The sequence below is a fragment of the Mirounga leonina genome, unplaced genomic scaffold, assembly GCF_011800145.1.
Source record: "Mirounga leonina isolate KUSES-001 unplaced genomic scaffold, KU_Mleo_1.0 Mir_129, whole genome shotgun sequence".
Taxonomy (NCBI): Eukaryota; Metazoa; Chordata; class Mammalia; order Carnivora; family Phocidae; genus Mirounga; species Mirounga leonina.
In genome coordinates, this window is record NW_023270323.1 from 14786245 (window position 1) to 14807534 (window position 21290).

At 47.5% G+C, this 21290-nt stretch overlaps 1 protein-coding gene across 1 annotated transcript in view; it reads left to right on the plus strand.

The window, feature by feature from the left end:
• Positions 1–11089: 11089 nt before the first annotated feature.
• SCD5 (stearoyl-CoA desaturase 5) overlaps positions 11090–21290 on the plus strand; it is a 152434-nt gene continuing 142233 nt past the window's right edge. Inside the window, exon 1 of the mRNA XM_035004668.1 lies at positions 11090–11406. Coding sequence (XP_034860559.1) covers positions 11175–11406 — 232 coding nt within the window. The 5' untranslated portion in view covers positions 11090–11174. The remainder of the gene's footprint in view (positions 11407–21290) is intronic.

Consider the following 21290-nt stretch of genomic DNA (forward strand, 5'->3'; position numbering starts at 1 on the left):
CTGCCATTATCTCTTGTATACCTTTAAAGGCATTTATACTTCCCAGCTCTGGAGAGTAGCATTTTAGCATTGTTGCTAACTTGGTTTCTTTACTTCAGTAGATATTTGTAAAGGGCTTCATGCAGTGCAGTAGGAAGACTTCATGTCCAAACAGATGTGTGTTTCCAGATAGGCGATGTAAAATGAACCAGTAGGGAACCTATCATAGGAACGGAATGGATTCAAATTCGGTAAGAGAAAAGTTCCAGACCTTTTTTTTTCTGATAAGTAAAAGGGCAGTGAGTATAATATATAATTCAAGGGAACCATTAAGGCTGGCCAATAAGTATGATTTGGTTAATGATGAGAAATCATTTCATCTTGCACTTTGTCCAGTAAAGGAACTCCCCACTCTAGGAGGACTAGAATGTGTGTGGTGGAATTGAATATCAAAACAGACTTCTGAAAAACAAAAAACAAAAAAACCAGACTTCTGTAGTAAAGAAGGAAAGCAACCATCTCCTAAACGTGACCTAAAATAACTTCCTTTCCCTCTGGCTGTATCTCCAAGTAAGATGACTTTCCTGACCCTTTTTTTGCCTGAAGGAGTCTTCGGGAGAAAACAAGTCAGTTTTAACAGGCAGAAACCAAGTCCACAAAGAGTTCTCTCCTGGGAGGTGCTGCTTGGACACCCTAAAGGGACCTCACCTTTCCTTGAGCTGGGTACTTCGCTTCCTCTCTAAGTCCTCACATCAGCCCAGGGAGCTAAGCTATTCATTCCAGTTGCCTGGTGCATCTGGTAAGCAGTCGACTGCTGGATTCAAATCCAGATCTCAGCCTAGTGAGCACATTTCTTCCACAAAACCACATTGTTCCCAAAGTAACTGCTGCTACAACAAAAAACGCATTCTGCTTTCTGATTTTGTGCTTCCCCCTCCTATTAGTCTGCAGACACCTGGCATTTCCCACAAACAAGGAATGTGGTTATGATAAATGGATAAGCTTATTGAGCACTGTGTATTGGCTTCTTCTGAGGCAGGTTGTCTTTACGTGCTGGGGAAAATGGCCCCTGGCAGCCCAAAGCCTACATCTCCACTGCTTGTGTTACACCAAGGGGAGAGGAAACCTCTCACAATACCCAATTACTGCTCACAACGATAACTCCAGTTGCTTCCGTGTGGGTCTCATACCCACTACCTACCTGAGTTCTGTGGCCAGAGAGGATGCCAGAATTGGCTGGCCCACATAGTGTGCCCACCCTAGTATGAGCACAGTGATTTGAAACCCCATGGAACAGTTCCCCCAAAGGAAAGGGTGCGATTTAGAGAAGAGGGGGGAGAGAGTAGGCCAAAACAACCCCTTACCTACCAGAGGGAAGCCCTTGGTGGTCACAGTAAAAAGTTTCATGGCACCTGTCTGAGAGAAGAAACGGTTTCAGTGTCTTCCCTGCCACTTACTGTCAGCCAAATGCCACCACTTTCTGCCTCCAAATCCCCATTTGTAAAATGAGGGGGTAGGATTAGATGATCTCTAATTTCACTTCCAGCTCCGGAAGTCTGTTATCCATCTACCTTTCCCACAGCATCTTTGTATATTAACTGCAAGTCTTCAAAAAGGAATAGAAAACGTTTGGATAAGCATCAAAGCTTTGAAGAAAGATGACAGAAACAACTCAGGCCTATTTATAATTGGATATCTTTTTTCCTTTTGTAGAATTAATTTCACTGCTAATCTGGAGAAAGATCAATGCAGCACTTTCCTTGATTGGAAATAAGTAAGGAGGCATTAAAAAAATAGTTTTCTAATTTGAGGACTTGGAATAAACATTTGCTCAGCCTTGAGGTCCTTAAGTCATGAGTTTCCCTCTGTAATGATCTATATTTCCATGAAATTAACCATTCTACACACCTGTTCCCCACATCAAGAATAGGCCACATTTGATTACATAGGATAATCAACAATGAACTAGTTTTTTCTCTGGTGCTGCAAATCTGGGTCACCCGTTTGACATTCCTGAACTCTATTTACAGATGCCCCCTCCCTGCCTGAGAACAACAGGGGCCTTTGCCTTTTAAGAGCAGCCTGTGGTAATTGACACAGCAGGGAGAGAAAGAGAAAGAGAACAGAAACAATCACTCAGCTAATGCTGAGAGGTAAATAAGAGCTTCTCTACTATTATCTGCCCTTGGAAACCAAAATAAGGATCTTAAAAGAAAATGGGCAGGTGTTTGTGGGGGAAGGGGAACTAGAGAGCTGGAAGAGATGTGGGTGAAAACCACATCAATACTGTCTTCTGTCGCAATAATAGGGTTTGTTCATTTATTTCAGAGAGTTGGGATTTTGCAGCAGGGAGAGAGAGTGGGGAGGAGTTTGCTTTGGTTTGGGCACCCTGTTTTTAGCCAGATGTTTTGGTCAAAGGGGGATGTGGTGTAGGTATTCACAAATGTTAACTTGCCATGACTGGGTCTTAAAAGATGATTAGTGATCCCCATAGCATTTGCTGGAGTTTGTGGTATATTCTTAAAGTGAGTATTTGATTACTATCTGGCTTCCCTACTGGACCTTGAGCTCCATGAGCATAGCCACATACTCCTCTGTCCATGGAGCTGAGCTTATGCTTGGCTTCTAGAAGAGGCTCAATAAATAGGTATTGAATGAAAGAATGTTACATGATTCAAACTGAAGATAACTTGGAAAATTGCAAAGGGCAGCAGAAGAGACAGTTTTGGGTTGGCTTCAGTACTCCAGTGCATTTTTCATTAAGTAGATGCTCTTAATCTAGGAATTAGGAAGTAAAGGCCTTCAAATCTGGCTACCTTCCATGCCTAGTTTCCTGCTGCCGAATTGTAGCACTCTATTAAGGGTGGTCAGGAAATGTGAAATGTGGGAAGTCTTAAGTAATAAGGCTGGGTTTTTGTTAAACCCCCTCACTCCCTTCACATCCAGAGCAATAGAATTCATTTTATAGGAACAGGTCCCCCGCCCTTCATCCACTGCTATAAAATCTCAATGAGAAATTTTTCCAATCCATTTAATACAGAAAAGGGGGAGCCGACCCTTCTGTGACTAGAGGAAGCTGAGAAGACTAATTTTCTATTAAGCCCATAGTGTTGGTATCTCTCAAAACCAATCTTCTAGTAATCTTGAAGGCTAACTTCCCAACTTTATGCTCCCCTGCAATTAATCTAAAGCCTCTGAGTGGTTTTCTCACACCAGGTGCACAAAGGTTGTTTACATTTGAAATTGTTGTCCATGCATCTCATCCAAAAGGCAATCTCCCCTCCCTCTCCCTTTAATTCCACAAGAGTTGCAGGGTACATCCCTTCCTGGTACCAGGGGAGTTGCCTGATAAAGCAGAGCAGCTGGTTTTATTTCACAGTTCCCTGCTGCAGCTACAATTTGTTCTTGAAAGGTCTGAATCCCTCCAACCTACCCACCCAGTTATGCTTCTTTTCCCAGTCTGGGATCCCAGGTCCCAGACCTGGCTTCCAGGTCAGACAGGTTTCATGACTGCATCAAGTCCACCTCTCTAGGGTGATTAGAAAATAATGTAATATCCACGTGATTTTGTAAGTGTTCATTGACCGTTGAGAGCAGTTACTTGCCCTAGTATAGGAAGCCTCCCCCAAACCATTGGGCACCTGGCTCACAATCTTCTTCAGCTAAAACTGGACATCACCAGCTGTGATTTCAAACTCCTGGGAAGGTCCTGTCCAGTAGACCACAGTCTCCTCAGCACCAGTGTACCTTTGACCTCCCCATCTCCAACAACAGCCACTTCTATAATCCTGTGGCCTCACCTTGGAAACTCTTCTACCATTATAGGTCTTAAGTCCTAAATCCCACTCTTGGAGCACGGTGACCTTTACTTCCTTTATTCTCATTCCCTCACAAACAGAAATCTGCTTCAACTTCTTTCAAAACCTTGGTGCCTTTGATTCCTCTACTGTATATGAGTTCTTAGCTCCCTTCTGATCACACCTCCTTTCCCCATCCTGGACTCTGCACAAACTTCTCTCTCACCAGCACCTCAATTAACTGGCTCTCCTGTCCTCCCATCAACTCCCCATCCCTACTTCAATTTGGATATTCCATCAGACTGCTGAGTGAAGCTGTGCAACCATAACTGTGCAGACTGAAGCCATTATAAGCTTGGAGCATCCATTCTTAGTTGGGCCCTTAATTTGGCTCAACAACCTTTTAAGGGTCCTTGGTCAGCTTCCTCTTTCATTCTGCTCAACAGCTCTGGAAGCCTTCATCACTTTTCTCCAGGTCTCTACCAAATTCCCACTCTGCTTACCCAGCAGATGATCTGACCTTCCCTTCAGAAGAAATAGTCTATCAATGGCACCCTCCCTCATTTTACTGACTCTAGAACCTTTATCTGCCCTCCTCTTCATTTCCTTCCAGTCTTCAAGAACAAGCTGTCCCTCTGCTCAGAGTGCAACCATCTGATCACCTGATCTCATCCTGCCTAACCTCCCCAACCCTAGGAAACTAGCTCCATCAAGCAACCCCTTCCTCATATTTTTGACCTTTGACCTTCCATTATCTTTCCACTAGCCAAAAAATATGCTCAAATTCCTCTTATCTGAACACTCAGACACACACTCAATTTTGCTTCTCCATCCTTCTCTTCACTGCCAAGCTTCTTGGAAAATTGATTTACATACATGTGCTATGCCTGTTTCCTCCTTATTCTTAAATTTTTGTGTAAGGTCTGTTCCCATAACTCACTGAAAAGACCTTGGCAAGGGTCAGCAATGACCTTTGTATGTATTGGGCTCCTCATTCTCCCTTTTCCATAGCTTTTCCGTAACATTCGGTTTTGTGAATCCTCTCCCACATTTTGCTGATTCTCCTACTTCTTTCATCTTCTCAATCTATACCAGGGACTTCTCTTTCTTTGCCATTCTCATGAACAGTAGTTCACTAGAATTCTACCCAGAACCTCTTCTACCTTCCCAGGATAACTGCTTCTACTGCCATGGATTTTAGTATACTGAACTGTGACTAAATTGTTCTCTTCCAGCCCAGATCTTTGTTGGGCTCCAGGCCTATATATTCAACAACCTGCTGAACAGATCTACTTGGATATCTGACAAAACAGGACTTTTTCTTTTTTTGACTTGCTCTTGCTTCTTCAGGCCCGGTCTCCAAAATGATTAGAACGATTATGGCGACAATGATGATGATTAATATTTATGGGCTCCTTACTACATGCCAGACTCTGTGCTAACCCTTAGTTGCCACAAGAATGCTGTAAAATACGTATTATCCCCATTTTACAAAAATGCTAATAAGCACAGATTTAGTATCTCAGTAAGTGACACTGTCTTTCACTTGAATACCAAATCCAGAGAGCCAAAAAGAACCCTGTATTTTTTCCCCCTCCTCTTTCATGCTCAATTAAGCATGAAGTCTTATTGGCTCTTCCATTTTAGTTTCTTTGGATTTAGTCTTCCTCTGCATTACCTCTTCTCCAGAATCTGTGCCTTTGCTTTACTTCAGATCTTCATCATCACATGATCAGACTGTTAAAATAGTGCCCCAACTAGTCCTCTTGCCCTCAGTCTTTCCTCTCTCTACCTCCAATCCAGTCATTTTCCACACCTCCTCTAGAGTGGTCTTTCAGTAATGCAAATTTGATCAGATTATTATGTTGCATAAAACCTTTCCAGGCCTCTGCTCACCTATCACATAGCTCTTTCTGCATGACATTCCTGAGACCCACCTACCTTCATGTGCTGCCCACTGCATGACATTTCAGCTTCGTCTCCCACTGTTTCCCTACTTTAACTTCAGATGAAAGATATCAGACATCTCCCTAAATGCCAAATGCAAAAGCTTTTGCTTTTGTTTGCCCTACTGTCTCTGCTTGGAATGTCCTCTGCCATTTATTTGTCTAATAAACTACTCATCATTCAAAACTGTGCTCTCCAATATGGTAGCCAGGAGCCACACGTGGCTATTAAGCACTTGATATGTGGCTAACCTGAATTTAAAATGTGCTCTGCTATAACTATAAACAATGGATTTTGAAGGTACAGTGTGTGTGTGGGGGGGAGTGTAAAAGTCTTAATAATTTTATATTGATTACACATTGAAAATATTTTGGATAGATTGGTTTAAAGAAACTATTGAAATTTATTTTTTCTACCTTTTTAATGTGGCTACTGGAAAATTTAAATTTGTACATGTGGCTTGAGTTTGTGTGTGTATTATATTTCTATTAGACAGCACTCCTTGAAAATCCTCATTTGGCAAACTTAACCAAGGAGACAAAAGACTTGTACACTGAAAACTACAAAATGTTGCTGAGAAAAATTAAAGAAGACACATACAAAGACATCCCATGTTTATGGATTCGAAACTTAATATTGTTAAGATGTCAATAGTAACCAAAGTGATCTTCAGATATATTGCAATCTCTATCAAAATCCAGTGAAATTTTTTGCAGAAATAGAAACATCTATCCTAGGGCGCCCGGGTGGCTCAGTCATTAAGCATCTGTCTTCGGCTCAGGTCATGGTCCTGGGGTCCTGGGATCAAGCCCCGCATCAGGCTCCCTGCTCCGCGGGAAGCCTGCTTCTCCCTCTCCCACTCCCCCTGCTTGTGTTCCCTCTCTCACTGTGTCTCTGTCAAATAAATAAATAAAATCTTTAAAAAAAAAAAAACAAAAACAAAAAAACAAACATCTATCCTAAATTCATATGGGATCTCAATGGATCCCAAATGGCCAAAATAATCAAAACAATGTGGCACTGGCATAGAGATAGACGTACAGACCAATGGAATAGAATAGAGAATCCAGAAATAAACCCTTGAGTAGACAGTCAAATGCCCTCCAATAAGGGTGCCAAGACCATTCAATAGAAAGGAGGGTCTCTTCAACAAATGGTGTTTGGAAAACTGAAAATCTACATGAAGAAGAATGGAGTTAAACCCTCATCTTACACTAGATACAAAAATTAACTCCAAATGGATCAAAGACCTAAACATAAGAACTAAAACTAAAAAAGTCTTCGAAGAAAACAGGGGAAAAGCTTCATGACATTGGATTTCACAATGATTTCTTAGATATGATACTAAGAGCATAGGTAACAAAAGTAAAAATGGGTAAATTGGACTACATCAAAATTTAAAACTTCTATGCATCAAAGGACACAATCCACAGTGAAAAGGCAACCTTTGGGATGGGAGAAAATATTTCCAAACCATTTATCTAATAAGGGGTTAATATTCGGAGTATGTAAAGAACTCTTATAACTGAACAACAACAACAAAAACCCGATCAAAAAATGGGCAAAGGACTAGAATAGATGCTTCTCCAAAGATGACCTACAAATGGCCAACAAGTCCATGAAAAGATGCCCAACATCACTGACTATTAGGGAAAAGTAAATCAAAACCACAATGAAATATCACCTCACATCCATTAGGATGGCTGTAATCTAAAAAAAAAAAAAAAAAATCCAAAAAAACCAAAAAATCCCCAACAAAAATAACAAGCATTAGTGAGGATGTGGAGAAACTGGAACTCTTGCACATTGTTGGTGGCCATGTAAATGGTGCTGCTGCTGCTATGGGAAACAGTATGGAGTTCCCCAAAAATTAAAAATAAAATTACCATAAAATCCATCAATACTCCTTCTGGGTATAGATCCAAAAGAGTTGAAAGCAGTTTCAGAGAGATAGTTCTATCCCTATACCCAGAGTAGCATTATTCACAATAGCAAAAAGGTGGAAGGAACTCAAGTGTCCACTATAGGATTAATGGGTAAGCAAAATATGGTATATACATACAATGGGATATTATTTGGCCTTGAAAAGGAAGGAAATTCTGACACACACTACAACATGGATGAACCTTGAAGACATTGTGCTAAGTGAAATAAGCCAGTCATACAAAGACAAAGTGTATGATTCCACTTATACAAGGTATCTAGAGTAATCAAACTCAAAGAAACAGAAAGTACAATGATGGTTGCCAGGCTAGGGAGAGGGAAAAATGGGGGATTCTTGTTTAATGTGCATAGAGTTTCAGTTTTGCAAGTTGAAAAAGGTCTGAAGATTTATATATCTATTTTATTATTATATATTTAACACTACTAAACTGTATGTTCAAAAATGGTTAAGATTTATGCATATTTTACCACGAATTAAAAAAAAAAACTTTAAAAAATCAAGTTAAAAAGTCCTACTTGGTGGGGCGCCTGGGTGGCTCAGTCGTTAAGCGTCTGCCTTCGGCTCAGGTCATGATCCCAGGGTCCTGGGATCGAGCCCCACGTCGGGCTCCCTGCTCAGCATGAAGCCTGCTTCTCCCTCTCCCACTCCCCCTGCTTGTGTTCCCTCTCTCGCTGTGTCTCTCTCTCTCAAATAAATAAATACAATCTTTAAAAAAAAAAAAATCCTACTTGGATATTACCCCTCTCCCCCCCACCCCACTATTCCTTCCTTTGTGCTTCCATTTTATCTTGTACATACAACTATTAGGGCTCTTACCACATTTTTGATAATTATTTGTTTGACAGGATAAGGTTTACTATCCCATTTGCCCCCAGTAAGGGTTGAGAGGAACACTCATCCACTTCTGAGATCTTGACCAGAAGCTAAGAAAATAAAAGACCTTAGATTGGAAAAGAGACAGTAGCCCTGATGGCATAATATGCTACAGGGGACAGTCTTTATCAGCAAGAGTATATCTTATATCTGTAGAGGTTTCACTCTGAGATTGGATCTGGAAGAACCATTTTTCTTCAATCATCCTTTTGTAGGCAGGATCTGAAAGACCTAAAGAGCACTTCCCCCGACCCGCAACACATACAAACATCCCCTTCTCCATCCTGAGTCCAATCTGCTGAAATGACTGGCCCAACCCAGTCTGATTCATTATTGGAGGGAAGAGAGGAAGATGTTCATTCAAGATAGGTTCAAGACAGAGTGGCTTATCCAACAGATAATGTACGCAGGGGTCAAGCAAAGACCTGTTTTGCTGCCTCCCCTGGACTTTTGGTATGTATGCTTGATGTATAATAAAAAGTTTTTTTTCTGATAATGGACTGGACCTTCCTGCCCTTCTAAGGTCATAGCCAAGAGGTTACATTTGTTTGATCTGTCTTCCCGCCCAGATGAGTTCCTTTAGGGCAGGGACCATACCTCATTCATCCTTGTATCCCCAAGTGTCCACTAGTCCTGGCACATAGCAGGTGCCCAACAAATCCCAAACAAACGATCAAATGGTTAGAGTGAGTGGGAGGAGTCATTACAACAACCCAGCGATTTTTTGCCAAGTAACTAGTCCACCCGTGAGAGAAAGGACAGTCTGAACTGAAGACTTGCAGGCAGTATGTGGGTCTGGTGGGAGTGGGAAGGAGAGGACTCATGAGAAGAAAAAGTGGTTCATTATAAAGCCCAGGTTGAGCAGGTTAATGAAATCGATAGCCTCTAGTTTCATGTTCTATTGTCTCACTAGTCCTTATTCAGTGCCAACATTTATCCGGCTGGCCGCCAGGCAAATTTCCTTTCATTCTATGATTTCAGCTCCATCTGAAGCGCCACCATAACACTGCCTCAGTGGCCCCAATTCCACAGCAACATACCTTGCTTCCATTTTAAATCAGACATTATTTCAATCTGGCTGATTGGACTGGTTCAGGTTGGCTAACAATAAGATGCTCACATATGGCCCTTTCAGGCAGTCAGTTATTTGTAATTTTTTGCCCTTTCCCAGAATCTTGGAAAGGATTCCTAACAATGGGTAATCCAAAAGTCAGCTTTATTTGTCAACATAATGGTACTCCTTCAAACACATTCACAGAATTCGCAAGTTGGGAGAAAGAGTACAAATGAATTCTGTTCCCCGTAAGGAAATTTGGGTCCGGAGAGCTGAGCTGGGTCGCACTGACTTAGAGCTAGAACTCAGAGGCCCTGACTTCCAGTTCTGAGGCCTTTTTCTTCTGCTACCAGCCTGTAGGTGCAGCCACACCTGCTTGGGACATGACCAGCTCACTCCTCTCAGCATTTCTGTACAATTAGGGCTCCCTCTGAAGCAGCTCTAAATTATCGACAAAGAGAAGAATGAGCAGACACAAATTTTTTCACGGGTTAATTTTCCTTGGAATGTTCTGGGTGATTTTTCTAAAGCCCCATTCACAATGGTGCTGACTTTACGGTATTTCAACAACTGAGGACTAAGGAGACAGTCCGGAAGTGCGCCGGTTAGCCCAGAATAGGCCATAAGCAGAGCTGCGCGGATGATGGGCTGCGCGAGGGGCAGGGTACTGTTGGCTACTAAATCGTGCATGTATCATCTAATAGGCACTAACTGAGCACCTACTGTGTGTCTGGCTGCAGCTGCCTAATTAAAAGTTGAGGAGCTGCCTTCATCCCTCCACGGCCCGAGGAGCCATACGAACCGGCAGACGCGCGGACTTCTGGTTCTCATCTCGGATATGGCCTTAACGTGTTGCGACTCAGACAAGTATTTTAAATTCGCCAACACGAGTGGACTGTGGCTTCCAAAGTGTGTGTGGGGGGGCATTTCAAAAGGCAAAGGTATTTTTTTGGCACTGGAGAAGCACACAAAAACGACAAAAGTGCTATGAGCTCCCTGTCGGGGGAGCCCCTCCTCACCACCCGCGGGCGGAGGGGGCCAGCCGCCAGCCGCCAGCCGCCAGCCCAGCGGGCTCGCGCGTCCGGCTCTGGGAAGCCGGGGCGGCGGAGGCCCGGAGGGCGCCTTCCTCTTTAAGAGCCCCACAGGCGATCCTGATTGGCTGTGGCTCTGCAGGTCTTTCTTCCTCGGCTCCCTCCGAGTGCTCCCTCCCGGTGCGCCCTCCCGCTCCCTTTCCACACGCCCTCCGCCCACTCCGCGCCCCTTCCCGCCCCGGGCGCTCGCCTCCTCTTCCTCGCAGCCGAGTGCGGCCCCGGCAGCCGCTTGGGTGATTCGCCAGCAACAGATGCCGGGCGCCACGCTTTGCATTCTTAGTCCACGCTGACAGCCCGAAGAAGAGAGAAGGAAGCAGAGAAGGGAAGGGAAGGCGGGGACAGGAGTGCAGAGACCACCTCCCCACCCCACCCCCCAACAAAAGGCAGAGGCCCCCGCCCCCACTGGAGAGCTCCGCGCCAGCCGAGCGCCTGCCTGCTGCCTGCTGCTGCCTGCTGCCTGCTGCCGCGGGCGCCCACCTCTCCCAGCCATGCCAGGCCCGGCGGCCGACGGGGCTCAGGTCCCCTTCCGCAACGCCAAGGAGGAGATCCGTGCGAGGGTCGAAGGCTCGGGGGCCGGCGGCGGCCAGCAGGGCCCCGGCGCGCGCGGGCCGCGGCAGAACATCGTCTGGAGGAACGTCGTCCTGATGAGCCTGCTCCACTTGGGGGCCGTGTACTCCCTGGCGCTTATCCCCACAGCCAAGCCGCTCACTCTGCTCTGGGGTAAGTTCCGCCGGCGCCCCCTGTGCCCCGGGCACCGTGGCGAGGCCGCGCCGGGGCGCGCGGGGTCGCCGGCCGCCGCTCCGCTCGCCCCTCGCTTCTCCCACGCGCCCCTCTCCCTTGACCTGCAGCTGTCGGGCCTTTGGGACGGGCTGGTATTTCTGTCCAGGTGTTTGCAACTTCTGGCTCCCCCGCTGTCTGGCTGAGTAGGCGCATTCGCCGGCTCCTGGATGGCGAGCGGGAGGGACCCGGAGTCCTGCGGCTCCACGCTGTGCGCAGAGGAGCTCCAGGGGACACACTGGGCGCAGGCTGAACTGGGCTTCGCGGGAGGGAAGACAGGCGCGGTGGTTGTGTCGCCCGTGCGGGTCCCGGGGGCCCTCCCATCTGCCGCCTTTCAGGTTCTCCGTCTCTCCCACGGGCCACGGACCTTGGGGCCGAGTTAAGCACGAGAAAGGGAGGGGAGGAGGGTGGAGAGACCCGGCACAGAAACAGTCTTGATTTTCACGCATGAGATGGAAGAAACCAGTTCCCCTCCTGCCCGCACAGGCCCCTGTCCCTGCCCCCTCCGTGATCTGCTATGCCCAGTTGCACTTACACGGTCCCAGAAGTTTCTTGGCGAGCAACCCGAGCCCTCGGCGAGATCGGTCTGCCCCCAGCACAAGCGATAACTGTGGCCGTGCAGAGCCTCCTCCAGGCCCCGTTCTTCTCTGGCCAGTGCGGGTCTGTCGCCGCACCTCTGACTCTCCCACCACCCTCCGTCCTAGCACCCCCATCCTTGCTGGTGGTGGGGGGAGCCCAGGAGTGGCCCGCTGCACCCACCCTCTCCCCCATTTCCTGCGCCCCAGGGGCTCAGTGCCTGCCCTACACGACTCAAGTCGGTGGCCTCTGAACCACCTCGCAGGTCCCCCTGGTCCCAGTGACTGGTTTCAGCTTCGGTCACCTCAGGGGCGGTAGCCAGGACAGAAGGCGCAGGCCTTGATATCCTGCGCTGAGAATTTGATGAGGTAATCCAAGAAGCCCTTTCAGCTCCAGGTTCGGGGATCTCCAAGGACCGGGGGCAGAGAGAAACACAACCTACTTTTTTTTTTTTTTTTTTTTTTTTAAAGATTTTATTTATTTGACAGTGAGAGACACAGCGAGAGAGGGAACACAAGCAGGGGGAGTGGGAGAGGGAGAAGCAGGCTTCCCACCGAGCAGGGAGCCTGATGTGGGGCTCTATCCCAGGACCCTGGGATCATGACCCGAGCCGAAGGCAGACGCTTAACAACTGAGCCACCCAGGCGCCCCTACACAACCTACTTTTATTTCCAGAGGGGAAAAGGAAGAAAATAAGAAGACTTCTTTCTGCAAAGCTTATTTGGTATGTTGCCAGCTTCAAATGCCCAGGTTGATAAAAGGCCACTAGATTTCGAGCCTTCCCTGGAAACCCTGCAGCCCCTGCTGTGGGAAGCAAATCGATCCAGAGCCTCGTAACTCTTAGGGGGTGTGGCTGAGAGAGGGACCTCGGGGTTGATGGATGGTGAGAGGGTTGGGAGTCTTTGGGAATCTGTGGAACCTTTTTTCCCCCTTCAAGTAAGCTCAGCGTGCAGCCCAGGGGGCTGGAACTCAGAACCCCTTTATCAAGAGTCATTTGCTCCTCTTTGGACTGAGTCAGCCAGGCGCCTGCCCCTGAAGTCTTTTTAAGTCCCCTAAAAGCTCTTGGCAGCCCCCTGCTCATGCCTCCCCCACCAAGTGCACCTCCTCAATTTTGTGTCCTTTTCACCATCATCTTTGTGATTATGTCTTGGTTTAATTCTCTGCCTTCCTTCTTTCCTCATCTCCAAATGACTAGATTGTAAGATGTTCAGCCATTGCTTCATGGCCATACCCCCACACTATCAACTAAAGCCCTTATGGCCCCCCTCCTTCTCCCAGCCTCCATGGAGCTCCTTTCCAGGGCTGGAACTATATGCCACTGGACTTCAGAGCCCACCTGCCTCCAGCCAGTTGGGGCTTAGCCTTAATAACGCAGTGTCAGAGAGAACTCAGGGAGAAGTGAGCACTTAAACCATTTCTGTATTTGTCTGGAGCTCCACAGGACCCACGGGCTCTGCTCCCTACGGCCCCCAAACCCTGCCGACCCTAGCACCCCCTCAGGAGCCACAAGGACGAGGCCTCCTTTCCAGGCTTGCCGAGTCGCTTCTGCCCTTTTCAGGCTGTTACCTGTGGTGAAGACAGAATCTTTGTTTCTGAAAGACCTTGGCCAGAGGACACCTACCTCAGCCCCTAAGGCCTTCAGCTTCCCCGGAGAAGCCCACACCTTGAGGAATCTGGCTTCCCATTGTGGGTGATGATGCCAAACCCCATTCTTGTACCTCCCTGCATAGTCTTCTGCCTTAGCTCCCTTTCATCAGCTCTGTTCTCTGAATCTTGATTCTCTCCCTACCTGTGCTTCATTGTATCACTAAGGAAAAAAAAGAAAGAAAGAAAGAAGAAGGAAGGAAGGAAAGAAGAAAAGAGAAGAAAAGAAAAAAAAGAGCAGGGGTGGCTGTTGTAGTTTCAAAGTCCAAAATTTCGAGTTAGATACATTCCAATCAAATGAATCTTCTCTGATGGCCATCTTGTGTGAGAAGAAAGAGACAGAGACTAGCTGAGATTGGTTGTACTGAGCGCTAGGATCTGTAGGGTTATTTTCAGTGGAAGCCTGGGGTCTTGACCTGCCAATTCCCCCCACTGGATGCCCTGTTTCACCATCTCTGCCCCTGGTTCTGCCTAGCTTTAGGGCCAAGTTCATGCACTAACGGGCTGCTCATCCACTTCAGGGACCTAAGTTGTTAAGGAAATAGGCTTAGCCCATCCCTTGCTTGCCACCCTTCACCCCGGGTGAGGTTGCCCTGGAAACAAGAGGCGTCAATGCAGTGCACCCAGTAGAGACTGTGTTAGGTGTGTGGCGTGTGGAGAGTAATCTGTGGAGTGGTGAAATGTCATCCATGAAAGATCCATCAAGTTGTTCAGTCCAGCCTCCTCCACTGCCTAGTCCCCCACCTTTTTTTTTTTTTTTTAAAGATTTTATTTATTTACTTGACAGAGAGAGACACAGTGAGAGAGGGAACACAAGCAGGGGGAGTGGGAAAGGGAGAAGCAGGCTTCCCGCCGAGCAGGGAGCCCGATGTGGGGCTCGATCCCAGGACCCTGGGATCATGACCCGAGCCAAAGGCAGATGTTTAACAACTGAGCCACCCAGGCGCCCCAGTCCCCCACCTTTTAATGACTCTCCTTGGGGCCAGAGCAAGTTGTTTTCCCTTCTTACACTCGCACTTTTCTGAGTGGGCAGCCTGTCAGAACAGAATGCTCTCGGTTCCCACAGGACCTGAGGGATGAGTTTATGAGTTGCAAGGACAGAATGCAAACTCCAACTGGAAGACAGATCTTCACCTGAAGGCCTGAGCTCACAGAAGTGCCTGCTTTAAGAGTTTGGGGCCAAAGGCACAGTTAGTCCATGCCCTGAATCCCAAGATGAGTGCAAGAGAGGAGCGAGTAGCAGCAGTCATGGTGTTAAGAGTCCTGGGCTCCTTTCCAGGGAGCTTGGCCTCGCCTGTTTCCAGGCATTCTGGCTATTGGTTTCCAGAAATGTCAGGGACTTTTCTGGTTTCTAAGTGTCATCGGAGGCCCCTAAATGTGTCCTGTGGTGATGTCATGGCTTCCCCCCCCCCCCTTGGGACAACTTCAGTGGCAGTCTGAGGCATGAGAAGCAGTCATTTGCTCTGCTCCCTTCCTCCATCCTGCCTGGGGGCAGACATGGCCATTGTTGAGGCTGTACAGGAATTCCCTGGTGCCCTTGCTGGACTCTCCGGAGTGGGGTTTAGCCTCTGGGGAGGAAGCTGAGAGGAGGCACGGGTTAACAAAACAGTCTGGGGGATGGGAGCATCCGGAGAGGCTGGGGTTTGGAGAGTGCTGGTCCACCAATCAAATTCTGTGCAATTCTGAGAGTTGCCCAAAGAGGAGCTCTCTGTCAGGCATCGAGTTACCTGCCTCCAGGACTTGGGATGGTCTTGATGTCTTTGTGGGTTGTGCTTCTTTTTCTATCAAGTCCCTAAAGTTGTTGGGCAGCCCCAAGAAGGTGTTGGCCTCGGACTTCTGCCTTGCCTCCAGGTTTTGTAGGGTGAGCGTGGCTTAGGAGAGAGACATATCTGAACGTGAATCCCTGCTCTCCTGCTTATCTTCTACATGACCTTGCACAAATTAACATCTCTAACCTTCAGGTTCCTTGCCTGTAAAATGGGTGTATTTATACCTCTTGCTCATGAAGCTGTGAGAGCTAAATTTGAGATTATGTGTAAATCACAGCACAGTACCTGGTCCTTGGTTGGTGTTCCATAATTATTAGCTGCTATCATTATTGGTCCTGATACTGGTTCTTTTTCTTCAGTAGAAGGGGAAAAGGCCCTCTCGCTGCACAACGAACTCTACTTGTTGCCTCTCTTGAATGGAGAAGATTGCTTTGGCTTTGGAAATGTTAATGCTCAAACTACTAAAAACCCAAAAACCCAAAATGAATCCTCCTTTTAAGCCCTGTAATTCCCGGCCCATTGTTGCAATTCCTGCATTTTTAATAAATGGGCAGGCCCTAAGCACCTCCTCACTCAAGGCTGGCCTGCAGCAAAACCAGAGAATGGAGTACGCTTTTGCTGGCTTCACAGTCCCAACAAGCATAAATATAGGTCTGAGGTTAACATTATTAACTCAGTTTTTTCTAAAACTGGTCAAGGTCACTCCAGACTATCCTGTGATCTTGAAATGAGTGGTGCTGCAGAGTAGAAACCAGGGCTGGAAGCCCGGCACTTCCCCCTGGTTCAACTTCATACGTGTCCCCTCCAGCTTGTGAGCCTCGGCTTCCTCGTCCATGAAAGGGGGACAGGAGCACTGTGCTGAAAGGTGATTGAAGAACTGGAGCACCGGTGAGAGTGCCCGCCAGAGAGTAGACACTCAGTACTATCGACTGGCATCCCCTCCCCGATGGGGGCTCCATGGTCTGGGGCTTGGAGCACTTGTGGCGCAAATATAAGGCACAGCCTTTAAATCCAACTATTCAACCATGACCTTGCTGTAACACTTTTGTTCTTGCCGTATCCAGTTTTGTGGATGGTATACAATTATAATAATTTCCTGGAAGAGCCATTGATCGGTTTACAGAAGGTGAACAGCCGTGGTGGTTCCTTGAAGATTTTGTAAAACACAACAACAACGTCTTTGGGTGACATTATTCTCATTGAGTGTTTATTTTGACATGCTGTAGCTGTAGTTTCTGGCATGTGGTCTACCTGTCGCTGCTGGGACGCACACTGTTTCTTAGCCTTGAGATTGAGAGGATGGGCTTCGGAGTGAGGGTCTGGGATCAAAACCCAGCCCCCCAAGTTCAGCCTTGGGCAGCTCACTCACCCTGCTCACCTTAGTGTCCCCAAGTGCACAATGAGGGCAATTAATAGTACCCAGTAGGACATCAGGCTGCAGCTGGAGTGAAATGAAACAGTGCAGTAAAGAACTTGGCCTGACTTGTGATGAGCGCAGGGTGATATATGGAAGTGTTGAATCACTATACTGTACACCTGAGACTAATATGACACTCTATATTAACTACACTGGAATTAGAAAAGAAAAGAACTTGGCCTGGAAGCCAGCATAGAGGAAATGTGAGCCCCGGGCCTCCGCACGCTTTTCCTGTAGCGCTTCCCTCCTCTCCTTCCCTCTGTTGAGCTCACCCTTTGGAGGCTGAGCCTTATTCCAGCCTGCCCGCTCATTGTCAGAAAGTGCCGGTCATGGGGTCAAGGCCCTCGGCTCTGATTTTCTTTCCTCTGGCAACGGGCTGGTGGCCCCAACAGCAGGTACCGGCCGTCCTCCTCATGAATGCCCATCCTTTGTTCATTATGTGCGCCAGTGGCCATGAGGGAGGTCCTCACGGTTTCACATGAGGTCACGTATTCATCCATCCACGAATTTATTCATTTTTTCCATTCCAGTGATTGTCAAAATTGGCTGCACATCAGAATCCTTTGGGGATCCTTTACAAGTTTTGGAAGCCTCGGCCCTCACCTAGACCTACTGAATTGGAATCTCTAAGAGGGATGCCCTGGCTTCTTCTTCTTCTTCTTTTGTTTTTGTTGTTTTGTTTTGTTTTTTACCATTCAGATATTTCTGATGCACAACTGGGCTGAGAACCATTATTTAATTCCCTTGTTCAATAATATTTGTTACTTACCCATTCCCTGCCAGGCGCCGGCGCGATCCTGGACTTCATGGCACTTAGAGGCCAGTTGGAGAGACAGACAGGTGCACCAGTGATTAGAGTGAGGCAGCCTTAGTTAGAGCGCCCCGGCCTGGGGGAGATGGGGAGGCTCCCCATAGGAGGAGGCAGCTGCACAGTGCCTGGCAGGGGTTTGGATAAAATGGCATTGTGGCCACAGGCAAGCGTGGGGGCAGAGCTCTGAGGGGAGGGAAGGCAGACAGATCAGGGTGGTTCAAGGACCTGATGGTCCAGCGACGCTGGAGGTGGTCAGGGGCCAGATCCAGGGTGAGGAAGATTCTCCAGGAGCAGCAGGGCCAGGAGATTGGGCTTGCGGAGAGGCTGCCCTTCTGCCTCCACCTGACTCTCACCTTCCCCTCTCAGCCCATCACACACACCAACAATTCCTGCTATGATGGAATGGTCTGGAGCAAAATTTTTAGACCAGACACTTGCCAGTGGGATGAGTGAGTCTGAAGTTTTCCAGGAAAGACCCTGGGGCACACACCTGGAGCAGGGGCCAGTGGGGAGGGGCGTCTCCCTCAGGCTTTTTCCCCCTGCTCTCTACTCTTCCTTGTTTCGAAAAGGTACGCGTGTGTAGGGGGCTTGTCCTTATCTCACTTCCTCCCTTGAACCCCAGTTTAAATAGCTGGTTCTCACTAGCCCTCATTTCAGGCATGGTGAGTCCTTCCTACATCCTGCTTCCCATTTCTGCAGCTTACTAGGATGGGTTAGAAGGCTCTGTGGATCCCGGCAGCCTGTGGTCTGTGGACCAGCAGCATCAGAATCACCTGGGAGCTTGTTAGAAATAAAGATGTTCAGACCCCATCCTGGACCTATCGAATCAGGACCCGCCTTTTCCTAAGATGTCCGGGTGATTCATCTGCATGCTAAAGTTAGAGAAGCACTCCCTTAAGTCCAGCCACAGGCTGACAGTTCAGAGAAGCCGGACATGAGTGGGATTTGGCAATCCTTCCTTCTTCCTTTTAATGGCCTCCTCCCCTTTGCCTCCCCTCCTACCCTTCTGCCTTCTTGTAGCTTATTTTAGAACATGTCGGGATCCTGCTTCTCTTGCCAACAAAAGGCTGTTGCTAAAATCTTTCAGCCGGCAGCAGCAATGTTTAATTCATGGGCTAGAAAATTAATTTTATTTTCATGAATAGAGCTGGGGAAAAATAACAGGAAGGCTCTGTGCATGGCCCTTGGGAATTCAGCTTGTCTATTTAACAGATGAACTGGTAAAGGTGAGGAGGCCTCAGGGGAGGGCTGTCTTCCACAAAATTATGAAGTAAATCGTTATCAGTTAGGATGCTTTTGGCCACAGATAGCACAAAACTCAACTTAAAGTGGCTTAAATGATAAGGAAATTTTCTAATTTCAACCGATAACAAATCCCGAGGTAGGGCACTTCTGAGGTAGGGCACTCCTGTCATCAGAGAGCAGGGTTTATTTCTGTCATGGGGGCCCTGTCGAATTTAGGGTTTTTTCGTGGTTACAAGATGGCTGCCAGAGTGCCAGGCTGCACAGGGGAGTTACAGCAGTGTCCTATAGAAGAAGACAGAGGATGTCCCTTTTTTTTTTTTTTAAGATTTTATTTGTTTTTTGACAGAGAGAGAGAGAGACAGCGAGAGAGGGAACACAAGCAGGGGGCGTGGGAGAGAGAGAAGCAGGCTTCCCGCCAAGCAGGGAGCCTGACGCGGGGCTCGATTCCAGCACCCTGGGATCATGACCTGAGCCGAAGGCAGACGCTTAACGACATGAGCCATCCAGGTGCCCGGAGGATGGCCCTTCCTGATGTCTCATCAGAGAGAAAATCTTTCATGGGCACCTCACAGCTTATGTCTTCTCAAGTCTCACTTGCAGGATTATGTCCCAAGTGCCTTGTTAAACCGGTCATTGGCAAAGGATTGATCAAGGTTGGCCACTCAGCCACATGTGGTAGGGGTGGAAGGAGTGGGGTTAAGAGGCAAACAAAACCCCGGCTGTGCTCAAAGGAAGAAGATGGCTCAGCTGTGGACAGCCAACACCTCTACCCCAGGGGCTTCCTTCACTCCCTGTCATGACTTTCCCTCTTTGGTGTCACCTCCATTCCCTGAAAAGGCTCTGGTTTCATATTGTAGCGTACTCTCCCCCACTACTTTCCATCACCCGCGCTTTTCTCAAATCCTGCTGTCATTAGAGTTGTAAAAGTTTGCGTTTTCCATGAGGCTCTGAGCTCTTCTGTGGCGCCCCTGCCTCCCCAGGACCTGGCACACAGCCTCTGCTCAACATACCAGTGTTGGGTGAATAGATGAAGGAATAAATAAATGAGTTTAATCACTTTCTTTCTAAGGGAAGATATTTTTATTTTATTTTTTTAAAGATTTTATGTATTTGTCAGGGAGAGAGAGAGAGCACAAACAGGGGGAGCGGCAGGCAGAGGGAGAAGCAGTCTCCCCGCTGAGCAAGGAGCCCAAAGCAGGACTTGATCCCAGGACCCCGGGATCATGACCCGAGCCAAAGGCAGATGCTTAACCGACTGAGCCACCCAGGTGTCCCAGTTTTATTCTTTAACTTTAAAAATGTGTTTTCCCCTGTTAGAGAACTTCCCATGTGACTTTTGGGGAAGGATTGTGGAGTGAGAAGCCTTTCTCAATCCCCAGAAATGTCCATGCCCCTCTGCACATATGTCCATCCAGTGAGTCGCCCTGACCTCACTGGGGAGCTTACAGAACTCTCTGTTGCTCTGCTGGATTTTTATGGGCTGAGGTAGGACGGGAGAGGTTTGCTAAATCCCCTGTGGGAGAACTGAATTAAAAAGAAGATGGAAAACGAGTGACTTAGAATATTTTTTAACCAAGGTTTTCCACGGTGACACACCTGCCCAGACAGACAGTTTTCTTGGTTGGTCACTTTCTTCATCTTTCCGGTGACACAGAACCTCCGTGATGAAGTCATGTCCAGATTTCTGTTCTCTTGCTTCGAATTTTACTTAAAAGGGCATTTAAAATCCACTTACCCTCACCCAGCCGGTACCTTTTATTTGCACAAACAACCTAGAAAGAGCCATCTTACACTCAGGGGGAAATTGCTAACTAGGGGATCAAGGAAACAAAGCCATAGCTTTTGGCTAGAGATTTCAGAAAACCGTGCTTTAAAGTGCAGACATGGGGGAAGTGTCTAGAGCAGGATTGTCATGTGGCTATTGTGTAAAACCTTCCAGTCAGAGGTTGGTGTGAAGTGCCTACTTAAGATAAGTGTTTCATCGATGGCCTGCTGTGGTTGTTGGATGCCTTGGAGGCTGGTCATTCCTCTCCATACACTATCTGACACTGAGGGGGTAAGCAGGGTCTTGTGGGATTGTGGAAGTTTCCTGAGATTGCCTTTAAAATGGGGGGGAAGGGGAGGGAAGCCCAATACCAGTGGACTTGGAAATGAAATGAGACAAGACTTCAGAACTAAGGTTTGGATTTATTTTCTTCCTATCACCATACACTCACAATTTGTGTTGGGTTTAGCTTGTGCTCCTTGAAGAGACAGTGGCTTATCAATGCAACGTGTGACTGGCATGGACTAGTCCTGGGCATAACACCTGCGCGGGGGCTGAACACCCTGCCACAAGCACCCCACAGGAAAAATAAGTAAATAC